Here is a 20,963-nt window from a genome sequence, read left to right as displayed (position 1 = left end):
CCCCCTTTACAAGGCTGGCAGGGGCTTTGTAGCACGCGCTGCTCCTTGGCGTCCTGACCACACATCAGCCTGTGGTCCATCTGGGCCTGTTCCTTGGGCCCCCTTGGGGGCTCTGAGCTGCTTCCCACCTCCTTTTCTTTCCATCTCCCCACCGAGTGAGCAGGCCTGTGGTCAGTCCGAGACTGAGGTGCCGTGGCTGGCACCCGAGGAGGTCAATTTGGGCCCCGCTGTCCGATTTGAGCCCAGATGGCCCGGGAACTGGGGTGCGGGTGCACGTAGGGGAGGTGAGCCCTGTTGCCCTGCAAGCCTTCCTCCCAGACATTAAAGGGGCCGTGTTGGGAGAGCCCAAGGTAGACCCCCTTCCCCAGTTCTAGTCCTTGCCCTTTGCTCCCTGGACATCAGCTGTCGTGGAGACTGGGCCTGCTGTTGGCACCCCTGCCCTGGCCTTTGAGGCCCAGGGACAGACACGGGGCTTGCCACCCTGCAGTCCCACAGATGCCTTGGCTGGTGTGAGCACCTAGGCAGGGCAGGTGCCCTCCATACTGAGGCCAGGCCAGGAAGCCCAAACAGGTGGGCAGTGCTTCAGCAAAGCCAGTCTCCTCCCTTGCCTCCAGTGGGGTCAGAGGAGGCCAGGCCCTTTGTGCAGCCAGCTTGGGGCCAAGGCTGCGGTACCTGCATTTACCCCTACCCAGGACCCTAACTGACTGGAGGGAGGAAGGGCTGGCCTCAGGGTCTCAAGAGGGGTCTCCCCCCGTCTCAGCTCTTTCATCCCCAGCACTTTTAAGAGTCTTCGGTAGCAAGAGGTATCGTAGCAGGAGCCCCTCTCAACCGATGGGGTATGCCAGTGAATTGGGCGCGTGGTTCCCCTGTTCCCGATGTCCCTGCAAAGCTCGCTGGAGAGAACTGGGCTCGGGAAGCATGTAACTTAAGAGCTTTGTGAACGTCAGAGACTCGACAGCTCCCAAATACAGCATCCCCGAAGTCTGGCCGCATTGAAACGCTCTCCCCTAGAACCATCTTAGATAGACAAATAACCACATTCTGCAATAATCAAAATGTGACTGGGTTTAAGGTATGCAAATGCTTTATGTCGTGTTTATTAGGAGGAAAATTCGGCTCGGAAATATGGGTGTGATCTCCCTATCACCTCTGCAAGCTGGTGATATTGGAGGCTGTGAAGTTGTGAAGAAATTGGAGGCTTTGAGAGAGAAAGTGTGGGGTTAAAAATAGAATGGCCGAGGAACCATGCTGTTTGGCTTTGAGTCATGTGCAAACTCAATGTGAACCACACCTGTGCTGTGGCTCCCAGCCCAGCCAGGGGCGGCACAGGCTGGATTACTAGAGGTATAGAGCTCAGAGTGCGGGAGGGGAGAGTGGTGCCTTGCACTCTGCACTGGTCCCTCTGGAGCTGGAACCTAACTTTTGGTAGTGGAGGGTGACTCAGAGGTGAGAGCCATAAAAGCCCTTTTATAGGCCAGGAGAAGGTTGGGAAAGGATTTTGTTAGATACAGGCCTTCAAGAACCTCAGGTCCTGCCACACTGGATCTCGGTGGGCTTCGCGGGCAAAACTAGGACTGACGCACGTTAGCCCTGGGGAAGCGGATTCCTGAGTTAATAAGGAAGAATTCTTGACCAATTAGAGCTGTGCAAAAAAGGAACAGAGTGTGTTATTGGCTGGTGAGCACTGGGACCCCGGGGTGCTCAAGCGGAGGCTGGACCCCTGGGGCTAGGCACAGAGGAGCCCTCTCACGGGCGCCCACCCCTTTCCGTGCCCTGGTCCTTCTGTCTCTGGGTGGCTTTGGCAAAGGTGTCCCTGTGACGTTGTCCCTTCTGTGTAGAATTGGAAGCTCTGTCTGGAGGCCCCCATCTCCCTTTATGGCCGTGACATTGAATGAGCTGCAGCCCACCTCCCCGCCAAGAGGCAAGGGTGGCTGAAACACGATGTAGCCGCCCCCTCAGTCCTCGCGCTGACACCTTTCCCCCTTCTCTGCGTGATGAAGTTCCTAGCAGCCGGCTTCTCCCAGGGCCAGGCAGGATCATTACCAGCCAGCGCACTGGCTGTGAAATTATAGTCGTTTCTGTTTGCTGTTTTATTCTCCACATCCACTAATTTATTAAATGCTGTTAAACGTTGCACTTGGCCCCGACTCATAGAGAACACGGGGGCATGCTGAGGCCAAGGATTTGAGGGGCTCCTGCAAAGCAAAGAGAGCGTGGGGGGCAGGGGCGCTGCAGAGACACAGAGGCCTCGGGGATGAAAGTAGCCAAAGGGTGTGCTGAGCTCTGAGGGGATGGGGCAGGTAGAGAAGGCGACTTAAACAGGTGAACAGGGGCTGCAGGGGAGTTGCGGGGGAACTTGGCACGGGGGTGGTGAAGAGGGTGCAAAGGGGGCCTTCTTTTTCAGGTGGGTTTTTGTGTCTGGCTATGGTCCTGTTCCCAACCCCTCCCACCCCTCCCTCCCTCCCTCCGTCCCTCCCTCCCTCCCTCCCTCCGTCCCTCCATCCCTCCCTCCATCCATCCCTCCATCCCTCCCTCCCTCCCTCCCTCCATCCCTCCCTCCATCTCTCCATCCATCCCTCCCTCCATCCATCCCTCCCTCCATCTCTCCCTCCCTCCCTCCATCTCTCCATCCCTCCATCCATCCATGCATCCCTCCCTCCCTCCCTCCCTCCCTCCCTCCCTCCCTCTCTCCCTCCATCCCTCCCTCCCTCCATCCATCCATGCATCCCTCCCTCCCTCTATCCCTCCATCCATCCCTCCCTCCCTCCCTCCATCCTTCCCTCCACCCATCCCTCCATCCATCCATCCATGGAACAAATATTTCTGCAGTATCCAGGCGTGTTCTGGGCCCCACGGTGGTAGAGAAGGGGCTGAGACGTGAACCTGGCCTGGGAGCATTGGTGTTTCTGTGGAGATGGGCAGCGCGTCTACACAGAGGGCCAGGTAGGGATGTCCAGCCCTGGCACAGGAGGTCACCCCAGGGAGGGCCTCCCTACACGTTGGGGAGATGGTGGCAGCTGTGGGGGACACAGGCAGTGGCTGCCCTTTGGCTCTAAGCAAGTGAGGGAGGAAGCTCAGGGGGGAGGTTTGTTCAGGGGAGGCTATGGTTTCCCTCCCGGAGAACTGGGGTGCTGTGTGAAAAATACATAAGGACACATGGCAGGAACATGAATTAAAACCACAGATCAGTGTGGTTGCAGCCGAAGATGGGGAAAGGCCATGGGGGTGTTGGCTAATTACAGCAGACTTGATAAATGAGGCCATAGCCTGCGGGCCTCAGTCTGCACGCTGTGCATCTGTTGGATGGGCCCAGGGTGATGAGGAAGATGCTGAGACCCTGAAGGGTCCTGCACCTTCTCCCTTCTGAAGAGAGAGCCTGGAGGAGGGAGACCCATGGGCATTGCCAAGGGGAGGCGCTGTTCTAGGCCCTGGGGATTTAGTAACGGACAATACAGACCAGGTCCTGGTCCCTGTAGAGAGCAGGGAACGGACAAATGCCAAGGGTTTGCTCACCTTTGGATGGGGGTTCATGTGGAGCCCGAGTGGAAAATACTTGGAAGTGCCCTTGGTTGGGGGAGGGGCAAGGGGCAGGGAGGCTCGGTGGTCAGGGTGGCCCCTGGGCCTGCCTCTGCCCAGCCAGGCCCGGACCGCAGCAGGGTGGCTGGGGCCTTTGGGTCGGTCAGTTGGCTGGGTCCTGGTGCTTGAGTCACCCCGCCTCGCCCCGGGGTTTCTTCCTGCCGGGGGGCTTGAATCTAGCTGGTTGTGTCTGAGACAACCCTCTGCTTTGGGAAGCCAGTTTCCCCGAATGCCACCAGCTGAGCTCTCCAGCGCTGAGCTCTGGCTGTGCCCCTGCAGGCCCCGCCTCCTTCCTGTGCCGGGCGCCCCCCCCCACCCCGTGTGGGATGGTTTCCCCCTGTCCCTCCCATCCCTCCCTTGCCCTCCCTGCCCCTTCTGTGGCTTCAGAGGTGGCTTCCTGTCCTCTTGCCCTCCCGCCCAACAAACCCCGTCTGCTGCCATTGCCCCCCCCCCCCAGACATCAGCCCCTCTCCGGCCCTCACCAGCACTGTCCTCCCGTGCATGTCCCTCTCAGAGCTAGGACGCACCCCACCCTGGAGGGACACACCAATTCTTCCTCGGGTGTCTGTCTGCTCTGTGAGTTGGTAGCTGGGGGGTGGACACCTGGCTTGGGCAGGGGGCTAGGGCAGCGGTTCTCCATCTCTATTGGCATTTGGGGCCAGATGTCTCTTTGTTGCGTGAGGGCTGCCCTGTGCCCTGTAGGACAGTTAGCAGCGTCCCTGGCCTCTGCCCTCTCAGGTACCAGTAGCACCCTCGCCCCAAGCTGTGACAACAAAAAAGACTCGACATTGCCGGATGTCCCCTGGGAGTAAAGTTGCTCTGGTGGGACCACCGGACTGGGGTGAGAACAGCGTGTCTCAGGCTGGGAGATTCTCTAGTCCAGATGCCACATCTTAAAGGGCTTTGGGCCGCAGAGAGGGAAAGAACCTTAGGGTCACACGGGAGCAGCGTAATGAAGGAGGCATTTTAGGGAAAGGATTCAGGCAGGTCTTTGCAGGCTGGGCTGAAAAACGGAGGCCAGAGGAAGGCAGGGGCGCGTGGCCGGGACCTGGCGCCTCTCACCCGTCGGGGCTCAGCGGGGGTGGCGCCGGGGCTCTGCGTCAAATGCCGGGCAGCCAGGTCCCGGGCTGGGCCTGGCAGTGTGATGTCCTAGTCTGTGAACTTAGGGTCTGGGGGCTCTGCTGGTCTGGGGTCAGAGACGGGAGCAGAGGGTCCCTCCATCTCAGCAGGAGGCCGAGGATGTGGGGTGAGCAGGGCCTCTCGTTGCCTGCAGGGCCTCATTCATTCAGCAGTGGCCTTTTGGGGACGGGGACGCGTGTGTGGCTCTGAGAGGAAGGTGCGGGACCTGGGTCCAGGCTGCCGGTGGAGGCTGCCCTGCTGTCCGCAGCAGGCCTTACCTGAGACTTACCCGGGGCGGGTGGCCTCAGACCGGAGATGCGAGGCCAGCAGAGGTGTGGGAGCAGCTCGTCCTCCCCGGCGGGCTGTGGGGGGTGGCACAGCAGGTCAGAGGTTGGGGGGCCTGAGGTCACCGAGGTGACTGGCTCCTGGAGGTTCTGAGCTGTTGGGGTTTCCCACGTGGGGGCCCCTGTCCACGAGGCACACGGGGAGGGGAGGCACAACGGGACCCTCCCGGGCCCACTCCCGGTGGGAACCGGCTGCTGGGAGGGAGCCCGACAGTCGTCCCTTGGTATCCGTGCATGCTGAGGTCCCTTATATAAAGTGGTGCGAGTACCCTGAGGACTTTCCCGGGCCCGGGGATGGTCCCGAGGGGCCCGATGTCTCCAGCGCAGGGTGCGAGGGCGTCCTGCGGCTCCAGGGCCCCAAGGCCAGGCTCCCTACCTGTAGCGAGCGACCTAGCCTGTAGCAAGTGACCTGGCAGCAGCGGGGTCTCCTCTTTTACTTTTCTTTTTGCGGTACGCGGGCCTCTCGCTGTTGCGGCCTCTCCCGTTGCGGAGCACAGGCTCCGGACGCGCAGGCTCAGCGGCCATGGCTCACGGGCCCAGCCGCTCCGCGGCACGTGGCATCTTCCCGGACCGGGACACGAACCCGCGTCCCCTGCATCGGCAGGCGGACTCTCAACCACTGTGCCACCAGGGAAGCCCGGGGTCTCCTCTTTTTCATTCCAGGGTCTGGCTTTTAGAGCCATAAATCTTCAGCATGGAGAGCATGAATTTCCATGGTGTGATTGATGAAAGAAAAATTGAGCCGGCAGCACAGAAAATGACCGGATTGAGCAGAGTCAGTGACAGGTCGGATAAGTCTCTGCGCCTCCCTGCAAACCCAGAGCTCTGACCCGGCTGGGGGCGCCACCTGGTGGTTGCGGGTGTGGGTGGCACCCAGTCCCTGGCTGAGCTGGGTGGATGCCCCGTTGCGTGGGGGGCCGCTCTGGGCCTGGTGTGCCCGCACCGCGGACTCGGCCCCGTTCCAGCGGGGCTGCCGCAGGGCACGGGGCGAGGGCGGCTGTCCACGGCGTGGGGCCCCAGCAGCTGCTCCGCTCGGCCGGCTCCATCTGCAGCCCTGGGAGCTGTCTCCGGTTTAGTGCCGCGCGGGAATAGCCCCGCTTCTTTCGGCATGCCCCGTCTGGACTGCCTTTCCGTCTCCTCATTTATCAAAATCCTACTCATGCGTCGAAGCCGAGCAAGCCCTTCCAAATACATCTCGAATTGGACTGTCTCTCGGCACTCCTGCACAGCCTCCCGCTGGAGGTCCCTCCAGCCCCGCCTGGTCCCCTGGTCACGGCAGTGGCGTCCTGATGGCTCGCCCATCGCACTTTGCCCTCCGATGCCCTAATCTCCACACAGCAGCCAGAGTGACCTACTGAAACCACAGATCACGTCCCTGACCTGCTTCCGGGCTTCCCATCCCATCAAGAACACCACCATTTTCGTTCCCGATGCCTGCGAGCTCCCACCCGCCGGTCCCCCACCACTGTCACTCTGTCACCTCTGGTCCCCGGCTGGCCAGGCTCCCCCCCCCAGGGCTTTGCACTGCTGTTTCCTCTAGAACATTCTTCCCCCGCTTATTTGCCTGCTTATTTACTTCCCCTCTTGTGGGTTCCTCCTCAAGTGCCACCTTCCCGAGGGGCCTTCCCTGCCCCCTGCCCCACACTCCCTCTCATCCTGTTTTTCTTCACGGCACCTGGAAGCCTGTCGTGTGCTTGCTTGTGTGTCCCCTCTTCCCCAGGGCGGGTCTCTGCCGGCGCCGTTGCCACCGCTGCCCCGTGCTTAGCGCAGGGCCCGGCTTTAACGAGTACGAGCTCCATTCCGGTTCGTGGAGCAGATGAGAGAGGAAGTCGTCTCCTGGGCAGCCTCTGCCGGTGCCCGGCCTTCCCGCTGTCCGCCTGCGTGCGGCCGCCTGGCCCTCGCTGCCACGTGTCCGCTCCCCGGAGTGGGGGCAGCTCGAGAGCAGAGACGGGCTTGCATCCTGGGGGCCGCAGCATGGCGCCCGGCTCGGGACCTGTCTCCCGGAGGCCGGCGCCCGGCCCTGCTCACCCTCTTCACGGGCCTTCTTTCTTTCCAAGTCCCACAACGGTCCAGAAGGGGAGTGGTAGTGTCTCATTCCCCACCTGCCCCGTGCACGTGCCTGAGGGGCTGCCCCCTCCCCCTGCCACCTGAACTCTGTGCCACTTACTTGGCCCCCGTGCGTACGGCCTGGGGTGGATGCTGCCCTCCCCTGGCTCCCGTCTGGTCCGAGCCGAGGCCCTGGGAAGGCAGGTCCCTAACGTGGCTGTGGCTCCTCTGTGCTGTAGGTTCTCGGTAAATACCTGTCGGCCGACTGACTAGCTCCCGAGACCCCGCAGACATCCTTGAGCCCCTGGAGGGAGCGGGGGGGTGTCAGCTTATGGAGTGTAAAACAAGGCTGCTGTGCAGACCTGCAGCCCGGGGAGTGGGAAACTGCAGCCGCAGGCATCGCAGCCCCAGGGGTGCCGTGGAGCGGAGTGGGTTCCAGCCGGCGGCGGCTGCTGCTCCCTGGGATGGGTGGTGAGGTCATGGTGGACCCATGCCCTGCACGTCGGCCAGCCCCTCAGCCAGGCCAGGGAGCCCCTTCCTGTTTCCATATGCGTGAAATTTGTTCTTCCAGCTCCTGAGGACCATGGACAGGTGGCCCTTCCGGTCAGGGCAGCGGGACCCAGTCACCGCAGGGTCTGGCTCTGAGAAACTGGCTCGGCGGTTCCCTCCCAAACTCCTCACTTGCTTCCATGACCATGTGGCCCCTCCCCGCCTCCTTCCGGAGCGCCAGGCCCTCCTCTGCTGAGTGGGACCCCCATGGCCACGCACGTGCAGCTAGGACCTTCCGTACTTGTTACGTGCTTTCCCTGCGCCTTGTTTAATTTGTCCTCATTGACGTGACCCTCTGAGCTTCGAGAAGCTAGTTCCATCCCGTTTGACGCGGAGAGGCTGGGGGCTTCGTGCAGGTCACACCACCCAGCTGCACCCTGTCCGTGTCTCACGGTTGGGGCCGGGGGAAGTGGGGGCAGTGGAGGGACACGCAGTCCTGTGAGTCTTGTGGAGACGGATACCAGAGCAGTGCCGGGCTAACAGGCTTCCCTTTCTCTCCAGCTCTGTGGCTGTGGACTGCTTGGAGTGGGCATTTGGCTCTCCGTGTCCCAAGGCAATTTTGCCACCTTCTCCCCCAGCTTCCCATCGCTGTCTGCAGCCAACCTCGTCATTGCCATAGGCACCGTCGTCATGGTGACGGGCTTCCTCGGCTGCCTGGGCGCCGTCAAGGAGAACAGGTGCCTCCTTCTGAGTGTAAGTTGGACCCCAGACCCCCCAGCCCTCCGAACGCTGGATCGCCCTGCATCTGAGCCCCTGAGCCCCCTGGGTGCCCAGCCTGAGCCCGGAGAAGTAGCTCCTAGAATGGTCTTTGCCTGACCCCACCCCTCTTCCTCATGATCGGCTGCCCCTGCCCTAGGTGGCCCTCCCACTCCTTGACTGGTGTCTGCCTCCTCTCCCTGCCCTCCCCATCTGGGAGTCCTCAGGAGCCGTGGCCTCTCCCGTACCTGGGAAGTCCTGTCTAGGTGTTACCTGTCCCCGGCCACCCCGTTTGCACCCCGTCCCCGGCCGGGACCGCTGCCACGTGCCCACGCCTGCACCTTCTCTTTGCAGTTTTTCATCGTCTTGTTGATCACCCTCCTGGCGGAGCTGATCTTAATTATCCTCTTCTTTGTCTACACGGACAAGGTAAGCCTTCCAGGAGGGGAGGGGGCGTATGGAACTTCCTTGCCCCTGGGGTTGGGTCTGGGAAGCCGGAGGGAAAGCAGTGACAGTTCATACTTGTGAGGAGAGGAGAGCTAAGAAGGGCCTGGAGGAGAGGTTTTGGTGGGGGCTCATTACCTAGTGTAGTCTTAGGAAGTGGCGTCCTCCAATGACCACGGGATGCCACGGACGGCCTCTGGCAGTGAGCTCCCCGTCACTGGGAGTATTCAAACACAGTTGTGGGGAAGGGATGCAGAGCTCACTAGGTGCCTGGGCTGGGTGATACGAGGGTAACCTATTGGTAACACAGGGGAAACTTCCAGGTGACAGTGCGTAGGGCTCACAGTGGAGGCAGCTGTGATTCCACGTCCAGAGACCTTTGGGGACAGACAGCTGCTCCCAGGCTGCCCCGGGGGGTCAGGAGGGTGGAGCGGGGACCCCTGGCGACCCCGCCAGGCTGGACGGTTCCCTGCAAAGTTGGGGAACTTCTTCTGGGACCACCAGGAACGATTGGCCAAGCGCGGGCTTTGGGCTCGGTGGGCCCTTTGGGTGCGTTGTACCCAGAACCGTGTTACCATCTTCTCCTTGGGTCCTGAAGGAGGCGCCCGGGCCACGCTGAGAGGGAGAGGCACTCTCAGGATTTGTAACAGTAGTTCCTTTGCATCTCTGAAAAGGAGGCACGAATAATACTGCGAGATCCCTGCGGGCCAGCCTTGTTCCCAGCTCTTTTTGGGAGTCTTTCCTTTAGCTCTCACAACCCCAGAGATAGAGGCTATTTTCCAGCTTCACAGACACAGCAGAGGTGGCCCACGCTCGGGACGGCTGATCCGCACCCTGCCGTTCCCAGGGTGTGTCCCGACAGGGGCAGCGTTGGGGGGTGTCATGGCCTGGAGGCAGGTGGCCTGTGCGGGGCTGGTCCTGGGACCAGGGCAGCTGAGGGGCTTGGGCTGTCCCCGCCTCCGTGTCACAGCTCTGGCCCGAAGAGCTCGGCTCTCCAGGGTCACCGCCCGGCCCCCGGCGGGCCTCCCCCGCCCGGGAGAGCTGTGGCCAGCTGTCCTGGCTGACCTGGGAGAGCTGGGGAGCGGGGCGGCCTCCTGCTCTCGCCCGACCTGTCTGCCCTCACCTGCCAGGTGAATGAGAACGCCAGGAAGGACCTGAAGGAAGGCCTGCTGCTGTACAACTCGGAGAACAACGTGGGGCTTAAGAACGCCTGGAACATCATTCAGGCCGAGGTGCGGGGTCGTGCTGGGTGGGGGGGCGGGGCCTGGCCTCAGACTCTGGGACCCGGCTGGGCACCCTGGCCTTCTGGGTCAGACACCGTGTGGCAGCCGCAGAGGGGTGAGGGGGTCGGGGAGGACGGCAAGCAGGGCCTGGACGTGGCCTGCAGCTGCGGGGCCCAGGGAGCTGGGAAGGACGGATGATCGAGAGGGCACCTCGTCCAAGCCCTTCCTTTCTGAAGCTTTGGCACGAACGACAACTTATTTTAGCAGCAGGGTTGCCTCCCTTGTCATGACTCAAGAGGTTCTGTTCTAAGAGGAAAGGAGTTAGCACAGCGCGAGGGGGCAGGGTGCTACAGCCAGCTTGGGCGATCCACAGAGCCAAGAGCCAGGGGGCTGGTGGGCGAGCGGAGGGCTGAGCGGCCTGCCCAGCGCCCAGCGCCCAGCGCCCAGCTCAGAGGGCAGGTGACATTGCCTTCTCCCCATCCAGCCTCCAGGAAGGAGCGATCACTTCCTCCCCTGGGCCCGGCTGAGGCCCAAAGAAGGGACAAGAAGGCTGTCACCCCTGGGCCGGGTGACAGGGGAAGCCCAACGGGGAAGCCGGGTGTGGCCCGTCTGACCCTGGGCCCCTCCCCCTGCAGATGCGGTGCTGTGGTGTCACCGACTACACAGACTGGTACCCGGTGCTGGGGGAGAACACGGTTCCCGACCGCTGCTGCATGGAGAACTCCCAGGGCTGTGGGCGCAACAGCAGCGCCCCCGTGTGGAGGACGGTGAGGCTGCACCCCCACCCCACCCCAGGGGTCCGTGCGGTGGACAGCCTGGGGACGGTGGCCCGGGCCACCAAGGAGGTGGCTTAATGTGGGACGGGCGGGGATGCACAGGCCTGAAGCCAGAAGGCAGGTGGGCAGTGGGGGATCTGGGCCCACATCTGGGGGCGTTGGAGGTCGGAGGGAATGGGGTCTGGGGCTGTGCGGCGGGGCCTTGTAGGCGGAACCCCTGGGGGAGATGCTCGAAGGCAAGAGGACCGGGGCCGGGGGCAGGGGCAGAGGCGCAGAGAGGGTCACGCCGGCGCCTGAAGCTCTGGTCCTCGCTCCCCAGGGCTGCTACGAGAAGGTGAAGATGTGGTTTGATGACAATAAACACGTGCTCGGCACGGTGGGGATGTGCATCCTGATCGTGCAGGTAAGGGGGCCGTCCAGCCTCGCGCAGCCCAGCCCCAAAGCCCGAGGTAGAGAGGACCGACCTGCCCCTCCCCGCCCGGGCTGCGCCCCCGGGGCCTGTGCGAGCCTGTAGGAAGCCCCCATGGGTTTGCCTGTGACGTGCCTGTCCCCACAGCACGGGGACGTTTACCCTGTGACTGAACTGAACGGCGGTGAGTCCTCAGGCGTCAGCTGTGAGCAAGGCCTACAGGTGCCTCCGTGGGGTCTGCCCCATCCCGTGGGATACGTGCGACCTGGCAGGTGGCTGAGCCGCTGTGCCTTCGTTTACACATCCGCGTAGTGGGCGTGATCGTGGGCCGCTTCTCAGCGTTATGTGAGTTTAATAGCCGACACGTCGCACAGGGGAGGTGCTCGGGAAGGGCTCGCTGCCCTCAGCCAGCGTTTCGCGGGCGGTCATGCTGTGCAAGGCCCAGCGTGGGTGACGGAGGGGGACTCGCAGGGGCCCCCGGCTCCCTCCTTGAAGAGAAGGCTGACGTGGTGAGAGCAGGAGCCCCCGGCCTTTCTGGGGGGGCATTATGGGCTCCCCCTTGCCCACTTGTGTGTAACTCCTACCCTTGGTGACCACCTGACCCTGACTGGTCCATCCACGGGGAGATGAGCTCCTGCACGAGGTCCCTTTTCTTCCCTAAACCCCGCGGGCCGGACCATGTCTGGTCATCTGCGAGCCTCCGAGCTTAGCAGACAAGCCACTGTCCCTGCTCAGGGCTCTGACGGAAGACGGGCTCATGGGAGCAAGAGTGGGGCTCGGCTCGGGGCTGCCTGCAGCCCGGCCTGGACCAGGACGCCGGGGCCAGGCTGGGCCCCTCGGTCTCCAAGGTCACGGGCAGACCTTGAGTGTGAGTGCCACGGGAAGTACGGTGTCCTTGGCCGCGCGATTCGCGGCGAGTGCCGGTGCCCGGGAGGCCGCAGGCTGGCTTCCTGCACATTCTGCTCCGCTCGGGATGGGGGGGCTGAGGGGACCCAGATGAGTGGTAACTTCCTCCCAGCGGAGCAGCGGTCAGACGCCACGCCATGTACCCCAGGACCCCGCGGAAGTGAGGCGGGGGGCTGTCCACGTCCTGCCGCTACCCCCACGCCCCCAGCTCCCCGTCGGCTGCCACTTAGGGTCAGGTCCTGCCCTCACCGCAGCGCTCTGAGACGGCAGGTTTCTGGGCCTCGAAGCTCGGTGACGTCCCGCACGGACAGTCCAAGCGGCCGAGGTCCCCACGTGCGGCCTCCCCTTTTCTGCATCGTTCTCACTCCGCCAGCATCTGCATCCTGCAGGGGGCTGCCTCACGCACTCTGGGTGCCCGTGGCCCCCATCTGAGGCCTTCCCCGTGTCTTTCAGATTCTGGGCATGGCCTTCTCCATGACCCTCTTCCAGCACATCCACCGGACTGGGAAAAAATATGACGCCTGAGCGGGCCGGCCGAACGCCCCGGCCCCGCGGACACTGCGCCAGGGAAGAGGCCTTCAGCTTGTGTCGCCTGCCCGCACCCTCCAGACTGCTGACCCCTGCGCCCGCCGCCCCGGCCCGCCTTCCCCGCCGCCCGCTGCAGCCTTCTCGGCGGGCGGAGGCCAGGGAGGAGGAGGTGCAGAGACCTCGGGGTGCCGGGGTGCCCGGATTCCTGTGTATTTGCCAAAGAAGACGGGGTGGGCAGGGGCTGTGCTCCGGGGGCCCCCCGGCACCAGTGCGCTTCTGCCCTGTCCTTCCTCCGCTGACACTTTGTCCCCGCGTGGCGTGGGGCGGGAGGCGCAGGGCTCCCTCCCGGTGGAGAGACTTCGCGGCGGAGGCCCCGGTGCCCCTGGCCACCCGGAGAGCGGGTGCGCGGACGCGGGCGGGGCTGACCGTCTCCCGGCCGGGCCCCTGGAAACATCTCGCCCAGGCTTTTTATACCTTACAGTGTAACTTTTCTATTTTATTTTACTCTGATTACGATTATTCAGGAATACTATCTCTTGGATACGTTTAGGGTTAGCTTTCTGATTTATAACTTTTTACTGCGTTGATTTCTGTAACGGTTTGATTTTCTTTCTGAGGGTGGGGACAGGCAGGGACAGGGCGTGTCCGCCCGGTTTCTGTCAGGACAGACCGCTGTGCACACTCAGGAGGCTCTCGCCAGGATGCACTGAGGGTGGGGGAGCAGGGAGCCCGGGAGGGGCAGGGGAGACGGAGGCACAGGAGGCCGTGCGGGGGCGAGGCCTGCAGGGTGCAGCGTTTGCCGAGGCCCAGGCCGCGTGAGAGGCCCGGGCCGGAGGTCCTCTGGGGGCTGCGGGTGCTTTGCTTGGGAACGAGGCCGAGCGGTCGTGGGTCCTTATGCGTCACTGATGAGCAGTTCCTTTTCCCTTCTTCCTCCCTCCTGCCCTCTGTGGGCCCGGGAGGCTCCCCTTCCACCCCTGCGGGCATTCCCGCGACAGGTTCTGCAAACACGTTATTTCACAGACATTCCTGCTAGAAACTCTTGGACAAATACCTCTGTAGTTCAGACGCTGCTTACTCTCTCACATTGCTTCTGGAAGGGGAAGCGGTCCTTCCGTGGAGCTGCTCAGACAGCGGCAGAGGACCCACGACCACCAGAGGGGAGGGCGGAGCCGTGGTCGCTCCAGCCAGAGTCACTCAGCTGCTGACTCCCTGCTGGAGGGAGGGAGAGACGTCCACCGGGTCCCAGGACCTCATCTCCTTCCCTGGGGTTCATCGATGCGGAGGTGACTGGTGATCACGTCCTCTGCGACCCCAAGGCAGAGTACCGAGACCCAAGAGGGGTCAGACGGGATCCTGTTACGGTAGCCCCAGGACAGAGCAGCCTGAGTCAGGGCCTGGAGATGGACAGTTGGGGGGCATCTGACTGCAGCGGGGTGCCCCGACTAGGGTTCATGCTGGTCTAAGCAAGTTGTGCAGTTAAAAAAATAAGAGTCCATGGGGCTGAGATTGGAAAGGTTTCCCCACCAGCTGGTGCTTCCCCAGGTGGGCCTCACCTGGGCGCTGCCTTTGTTCTGCACTGTTGGATGGGTGCCCTGACCTCCTGGGGGGCCCTATCTCCTCCCCAGCCTCCACCTGTCTGTTCCGAGAGCTGAGACCTGGCCACCCAGCCAGCAGCCCCCTTCTCCCTTAAGTACAAGACGGTTGGGACCAGTACAGAGCTTTTGGTGCGCTCGGGAGTCGAGCTTCTGGGTGCGGGGCAGCAGAGAGTAGGGCGCGCTCAGCGGGTTGGGCAGAGCAGAGACCACCTCCTGAGACGGGAGTGGGTGCTCATGGGAAAGCCTGTGGGCAGGGCCGTGGGCGGAGGCCACAGGGGACAGGCCTTCCCCGCCCTCTGGCCCTGCCTTCCCGGGAGCCCAGGTCTGCAGAGCCCAGAGAGGACGCACCACCATTCCGCCGCGAGGGACCCTCCACAAACGAGCATTTGGGTGGCGCAGCGGCACTGCTGCGTAGTGGGTTTATCCTGGGGGGGGGGGTTTACGCCTATCAATGCAACGTAAAATTTTTGTTAAAATCAGCAGCGAAAGCCTAGCACCTTGGTGGTGTATGGCCTCGCTGGCATCTTCTGTTTCTGGGGCTTCAAGGGGCGTCCTCCGGCCCCCTCCTCCCGCCAGCCCCTGCCCCATCCGTCTGTCCACAGAGCCTTGTCCACAGTTCCCCAAACTGCCTTCTCGCCTGACCCTGTGCTTGGCTGTTCCGTGATTCGGCCGAGTCCGCGCACGGGGGCGGGGGGGGGGCTCCTTCCAGGCCCTCTCCCATCATGCAGAGCGGTCCCCACCGCGCCGTGTGACGTCAGTGATGGGGCCCAGCACCTGCTCGGTTTCTCCCGACCCTGCTGTCGAGCGCAGCACTACCTGAGGGAAACCCCTCCTTGGCGACTCCCCTGCCAAGGTCACAGTTAGCTCAGTGGGGTCTGATGCAGGCGGTTTACAGAGTTGACTCCCAAGGCCAAGGTCCTGCAGACGTCAGGGGAGTGCCTGTCTCCACTCGGCCTCTCTCTGCAGCCGTCTCGCAAGGGAGGTGAGCCAGCAGGGCTGAGCACGGCCCTTGGGGACCCCATCAGGTGCCGACCCCTGTTCCCCCGCTGGAGGCCCTCTCCTCTGTCCCCTCCAGCGTGGGCCTGCGTCGTGGCCCCTCACCCTGGAAAGGTTGCTGGCCCACCCCAGGCCCTCGTGCAGGTGTTCTGGTTTCACTTGGACCAGATGGCCGTCCGTCCTTGCTCTGGTGGCCAAAGAGTGGTCCAGGTGGATGGAAAGGATGTCCCGCCTCTCCGGCCCCTGCCCACCGCTGGTGGAGGTGCTAACAGCAGCGACCCAGCCAGGACGGAGCGGGAGCCGGGTGCCTGAGGTCCCCCCGCCCCTCGGCCCTTCAGGGCCGGCCTCTTGCGTTCCTGTTCTCCCATCCCCCCGCTCCGCCGCCACGAGGCCAAGTCCAGGCCGTGTCCTTGCCTCGCCACGCTGACCGGGCCCCTCGAGGGCCAGGCCTGGGGCTTGTGCCCACACGCTGCCCGCTGGGGCAGCATGGCCGAGCGGGGGGGCACGCGTGCTGTTTTCAATGCACTTTTCTGCTTGCGATGCCGTATCTGTGCGCTTCCTTCCTCCTGGTCCTGGCTTACGGAACGCCATGTTTTTAGCATGTTTTTAAATAAAAACTGATAACGTGTCAAAAGCACGCGCAGCCTGTCTCTGTGGTGTTTGTGTCCACGGAGCCACGACTGTGGCTTTTCCACGAGGTGTTGCTGTGGGGACCAGCCTGCCTTGTCCACGCACAGCCCACAGCAAGGGCCTCTCGCCACCTCCTCGGGCCCAGCTACAGATCTGCTGGGTGGGGAGGGCTCTCTGGGGTCAGGGGCCTGTCCCGGCGGCCTGGCCGCGCGAGAGGCCAGCTCCCGCCTCGGTGTCTGCCACCCGCCACAGATGGCCAGTCCTGGGGTCCTGTAAGCGTGTGAGGGCGGGGCCAGGAACAAGTTCTCAGAGGCCCCCAGTGGGGCGGGGCTGTCAGCTCTAGGTACAGCCTCTCCCCGGTCCCTGCGAGGTTCCTGGGTTCGTGTGGGCCTGGCGTCTCTCCCAGGACTGAGGGGGCCGCACCCGCTGAGGGTGGCCCTGGGACGGCCTTCAGAGGGCGGGAAGCACCCGTCAGCAAGAGATGGTCGGCGGGGACGGAGGGCGGCATTGGAGCACGAGAGCCCTGATCTGCCGGCCAGCGGCAGCGGGAGGCTCCCAGCTCCCTCAGCTGGGGTTCTGGCTTGGGGGTTTTCCTCTGCTGTCATCGTCACAGTGACAAGGAACAGGAGAGGGCTGGGTGGACGGGCTGGGCGGGAAGGAAGGGTGGGTACAGCACGGGGTCTCCCTGGGTCCCTCCACACGTGGAGATCTGCCCCCTCCTCGGGGAGGCCAGGCTGGCATGAATTGTCCTGAGCACCCGCCTTGGCACCCCTTCCCACGGCTGCTGTGCCCCGAAGCCCCCGGGGGTTCGCTGAGGACTGAGGAGTCTGAGGCGACCCTCTCGAAGGTCCAGTGGAGTGGGGTCCCTGGGAGCCTCCCCAAGGACAGTTACCGGGGGACCTTGGGGCCGAGGGCAGGTGACCCTCCGTCATCTGCTGAGGACCAACCAAGTCAGAGGAGCGCCGGTGGGGCCGCTCCCCCTGCCATCCTGCTCTTACTCCTGCCCCAGCCCGTGGGCGCCCCACGGCGATGCCACCTGGCCCCTGTGCTGTCTGCTCCTGGAGCATCCCGGCTGCACTGTGAGCGCTGGGTTCCTGCCAGGTGTGCTGTGAGAGGCAGCTGCCCTGGCTGGGCAGGGGTCACAGCCTGTGAGCCGGTGGGTGAGTTTGAACTTTAAGCTAAGAGCAGTGGGCGCCCGCTGAGAGGCTTGAAGCCCGTGGGACCGGCTCAGCTCTGCCCTTGCGTGCCATGCCTCTGGCTACAGCGTGAGAACGAAGGGAGTTACCAGCGGGATGGGGGAACATCCAGGGCTTCCCTGGTGGCGCAGTGGTTAAGAATCCACCTGCCAATACAGGGGACACGGGTTCGAGCCCTGGTCCGGGAAGATCCCACATGCCATGGAGCAGCTAAGCCCATGGGCCACAACTACTGAGCCTGTGCTCTAGAGCCCACGAGCCACAACTACTGAGCCTGCAAGCCACAACTACTGAGCCTGCAAGCCACAACTACTGAACCCACATGCTGCAACTACTGAAGCCCATGCGCCTAGAGTTCGTGCTCCGCAACAAGAGAAGCCACCGCAATGAGAAGCCCACACACTGCAACAAAGAGTAGCCCCCGCTCGCCAGAACTAGAGAAAGCCTGCGCGCAGCAACAAAGACCCAACACAGCCAAAAATAAATAAATTAAAATAAATAAATTTTAAAAAAAAGAAGACATCCAGCTTGTTCTGAACCAGAGTAGGTGCTTGGCAAGACACTGGTCAAATCTGGGGCCTCAGGAGCCCCCAAACAAGAGGTGGGACCCTAAGGAAGAGCATCCCCCTGGCTGAAAACTGGAGTTGGAAGAGAGTGATCTGGGGGGCGGAGCTGGATGGAGTGTGGAGCCGGGATAGAGCTCGGGAGATGTGCGGGCTCGGTGGGCAAGCTTCCCCCCCTCCCCCAGGGGGCTTGTTCTGCTCTGCTGGTCCAGTAGCAGCATTCAACAAATCCACACAAGTCAGATTAAGTCAATGTCATTTTGGACACAAACGTATTGGCATTGCAATGGTTCCTTCTTAAAGTGTTCGGCAAAGATTGGAGGCTATTGATTTAGCCATCTTGTTTTTGCTGAGTGTAACGCAGCCATGGAGACGGACTAGTGTGTCTCCTTAAACTAACAAAAAGCGTAACAACCCTCCACAGGGCGTGCCCGGGCCAGGCTCTCCGGTTGAAGCTGCTGCTGGGCTCTCCCTGTCGAGGCGCTTGGATGGCAGCTGGGGCACCCCTGAGCACTGCCCAGCTGCCCTCAGTGCCCCTTGGTGCTGAGCAGAGGGGGGACTGTGTAACCAGGCCCCAGTGTGCTCTGGGGGTCTGGTGGGTAGAGCCTGATGCCACCCAGAGATTTTTCTTCGGGTGGCTGCAGAGCTCAGGGAACCAGCCTCGCCCGACGTCTGCAGCAAGGCTGATCCAGCGTGTGGACAGGTGAGGCCATCTCACTGGTCTATGGCCTCAGGAAGCTCCTGGTCTTTTGCCTTCCTCTCCCTGCACTGAATTCCTGCAGGGCCAATATAGTCTCAATAGATATCTTCTCTGGGTCAACAGACCCGGTTCCAAAGGACTCAGCCTTCTCACTTACTGGTTGGCAACTCAGGGAAAGCATGTGAAATTTGATCTGTGGTCCCCAACCTGGGGTTCCCTAAACACCAGATAAGGACTTTCAGGGACACTTACAGCTTTTGAAGGGTCTGGTGGAAACCGTTCCCACCTTGTGAAACGGCGCCAATGGGACCATCAGCCCTCTTGGCTCCGGCTGGCCTGGCTGACGACAAAGCGCAAGGACAGAGTCTGGACCTTGCTGACGGACAGGGCTGGGTTCGTGCTTTACTGACCGCCCTCTTCACCCCCTGGCCTGACCCAGAGGCTCCCCCAGGCCCCGCTGCCGGCCGTCAGTCACTGTGTCACCATCTTCAGCCACTGCGTCATCTTCAGCCAGCGATGGATGCAGGGGGAGAGCGGGAGCGGGGCTTCCTGTGCCCCCACTGACAGCCTGTCCATTCTCAGCTGGGGGACGGAGGGAAGCAGGGCCCAGCTCGCGGCAGCCCAGCCACTGCAGCCTGACAGCCCGGCCCTCAGAGCTGGCATGGAGCGGCAGGCGACGGGCCCGCCGGCGGGCACCGAGGCGGACAGCTTCGCAAAGGTTTCGTGCTGCCCACCCACCTGACCGGGGCCCCGCTGACTGCCAGCCTGTGTAGACAGCAGTGTGCTTGTGTGCAGCGGGGAGGGGCCTGCAGGTGTGCCGGCCCCCCGGGCACACTTGAGCGTTTGCGCAGACACGCGTGCATACTCACGCTCACGGTGATGGTGCAGGTGAGCAGACATGCCGGCCCAACAAGACAGATGTGCTCAGACGTGCCTAGACCGGGTCCAGCCCCTGCCTGATACCCAGGCCATCGGAGGGCGGCCCCGTGGTTGTTCAGAGAATAATCTCGACCAAGATGCGGGCGTGACACAGGAGGAGGGCAGGGCTGTGGACTCCCCTGCAAGGTGGGCTCCCCCCAGGGACATCCCTGGTGGATGGAGGGCTCAGATAGTGAACGGGACTGTCGGGTTCACACCAGGCGAGGGGCTCGCGCCCAGCCTGCAGACCCCCGCACCACCCCGTACCCCCGTCTTGGGGCCACCCAAGCCCCGCTGGCCCAGGTGCTCCCACGGACCCCAGCCCCGCCCACCTCAAGCAAGTTTTCTAGACAGAAGAGTGAATGAAGTAGAACGAGCGCGTTCTGTCACAAAAGACGAAGCATTTACTTCCTTCTGGCTTCACACTGGGCAACCTGGGTCCCCCAGCTTCTCTGAATTACGATGGAAGCCGCTTTGCTTTGGGGTGAAAAGTGCCCCCCCCCGCATCTGGGGACAGGGACAAATGAACTGGTCCCCGTGGAGAAATGCTGCCACTCTGGAGTGAGGTGGCCCGGGGTCCCGGTACCGGCGGGAGAGTGTGACATCAGCCTGGCCTCTAGCCCTGCAGAGAACTTGGGACTTATGGTTATTTTTCGATTATATGCACGAATCCCAGGAAGTTGGAGGGCAGCAAAGGTAATCGCAGCACCATGTTTTTTGGCTTTGGTGCAATCTGGGATTGCTGGAAAGCTGGCCTCCCTTTTAATGAACTGGCATCGGTGACCCTGAGATTCAAGCCATGGACAGGAGACTGCCGAGGGGCATATGGCCAGAGACGGGGCTTGGGGACCTCTCCCGGGGAGGGGCCCAAGGCAGGACCCTGCTCCCGGCCCTGGCGGCTCCACCCCGCCTGTGCCGCCCAACCCCGGCCCTGCAGGAAGGAACCGGGCCACCTGACACTCCTTTCCAGGTGAGAAGGTGTGGTGGTGGGCAGAAGGCTAGGTCTTCTGGGGGCAGAGCCAACCCTACCTGCCCACCTGATGCATTTCCTGGGCCGGGGGGGAGAAAAGCACACCTAGCGGAGGCACGAGGAAGGATGCTGAGCACAGATGGGAGGGTCACGGGCCCAACGTAAGCATCGCAGAGGGGCCAAGGTTTCTAGCCCTGGTTCAGGGTTCAGGAGCAGGGAGGGGGCACAGCCTGAGCCCAGCCCCCTGCGGTCCTCGGGAGCCCATGCCTGGAGAGGCTCTGGCTGTGGTCTCCCAGCAGGCTCCGTCCCCGGCCTGGGGGTTCTGGCGGTGAGCCCACAGAAGTGCAGGGAGGGGGCTGAGGGTCCCCGGCCCGGGTGGGGGCTGCAGGAGCCATGGTCTCAGGCACTTGTGGGTCCCAAGGGGCTGGGCACAGAGTGGGGGTTGTTTCCGGGAGCTTCTAGGCCAGCTGATACTGATGTCGCAGGCCTGGCCGATGGGATTTGGGCCCCTGAGCTTGCGAGGGGCAGTGGGACGGGGACAAGGTTGGCCGTTAGTATAAATGCAGCTGGACTCTCCGGTGCAAACAGCAGGCGAGAATCATTCCGCAGACCTGCCGGGTGGAAAGAGCAGAGGGACAGAGCAATCAGAGCCCGCCCGTGTGCCGGCCAAGGGCGCCCTGGAGCTGGGCTTCCCACCCCCAAGTGCCCCCTGGGGACCTGATCAGGGGCAGATTCCGACTCAGGGGGCCTGGGACTCTGCATTTCTAACAAGCTCCCAC

General features: G+C 62.9%; 2 protein-coding genes across 4 annotated transcripts in view; one reads left to right on the top strand and one right to left on the bottom strand.

Annotated features, from left to right (window-relative positions):
- The window catches only part of TSPAN9 (tetraspanin 9), a 182,593-nt gene extending 167,734 nt beyond the window's left edge, over nucleotides 1-14,859 (top strand). For both annotated transcript variants that reach the window (XM_060164317.1, XM_060164316.1), the window contains 6 exons: nucleotides 8,136-8,327; nucleotides 8,685-8,759; nucleotides 9,905-10,006; nucleotides 10,633-10,764; nucleotides 11,093-11,176; nucleotides 12,542-14,859. In XM_060164317.1, coding sequence (XP_060020300.1) covers nucleotides 8,136-8,327; nucleotides 8,685-8,759; nucleotides 9,905-10,006; nucleotides 10,633-10,764; nucleotides 11,093-11,176; nucleotides 12,542-12,613 — 657 coding nt within the window. In that variant the 3' untranslated portion in view covers nucleotides 12,614-14,859. The remainder of the gene's footprint in view (nucleotides 1-8,135; nucleotides 8,328-8,684; nucleotides 8,760-9,904; nucleotides 10,007-10,632; nucleotides 10,765-11,092; nucleotides 11,177-12,541) is intronic.
- Nucleotides 14,860-19,645: 4,786 nt separating this feature from the next.
- Nucleotides 19,646-20,963, bottom strand: part of TSPAN11 (tetraspanin 11) — a 64,356-nt gene continuing 63,038 nt past the window's right edge. For both annotated transcript variants that reach the window (XM_060165600.1, XM_060165602.1), the window contains one exon: nucleotides 19,646-20,795. In XM_060165600.1, the coding sequence (XP_060021583.1) occupies nucleotides 20,783-20,795 (13 nt within the window). In that variant the 3' untranslated portion in view covers nucleotides 19,646-20,782. The remainder of the gene's footprint in view (nucleotides 20,796-20,963) is intronic.

This window comes from Lagenorhynchus albirostris, chromosome 11 (assembly GCF_949774975.1).
Source record: "Lagenorhynchus albirostris chromosome 11, mLagAlb1.1, whole genome shotgun sequence".
NCBI classification, from domain to species: Eukaryota; Metazoa; Chordata; class Mammalia; order Artiodactyla; family Delphinidae; genus Lagenorhynchus; species Lagenorhynchus albirostris.
This window is presented reverse-complemented; position numbering and strand designations above follow the sequence as displayed.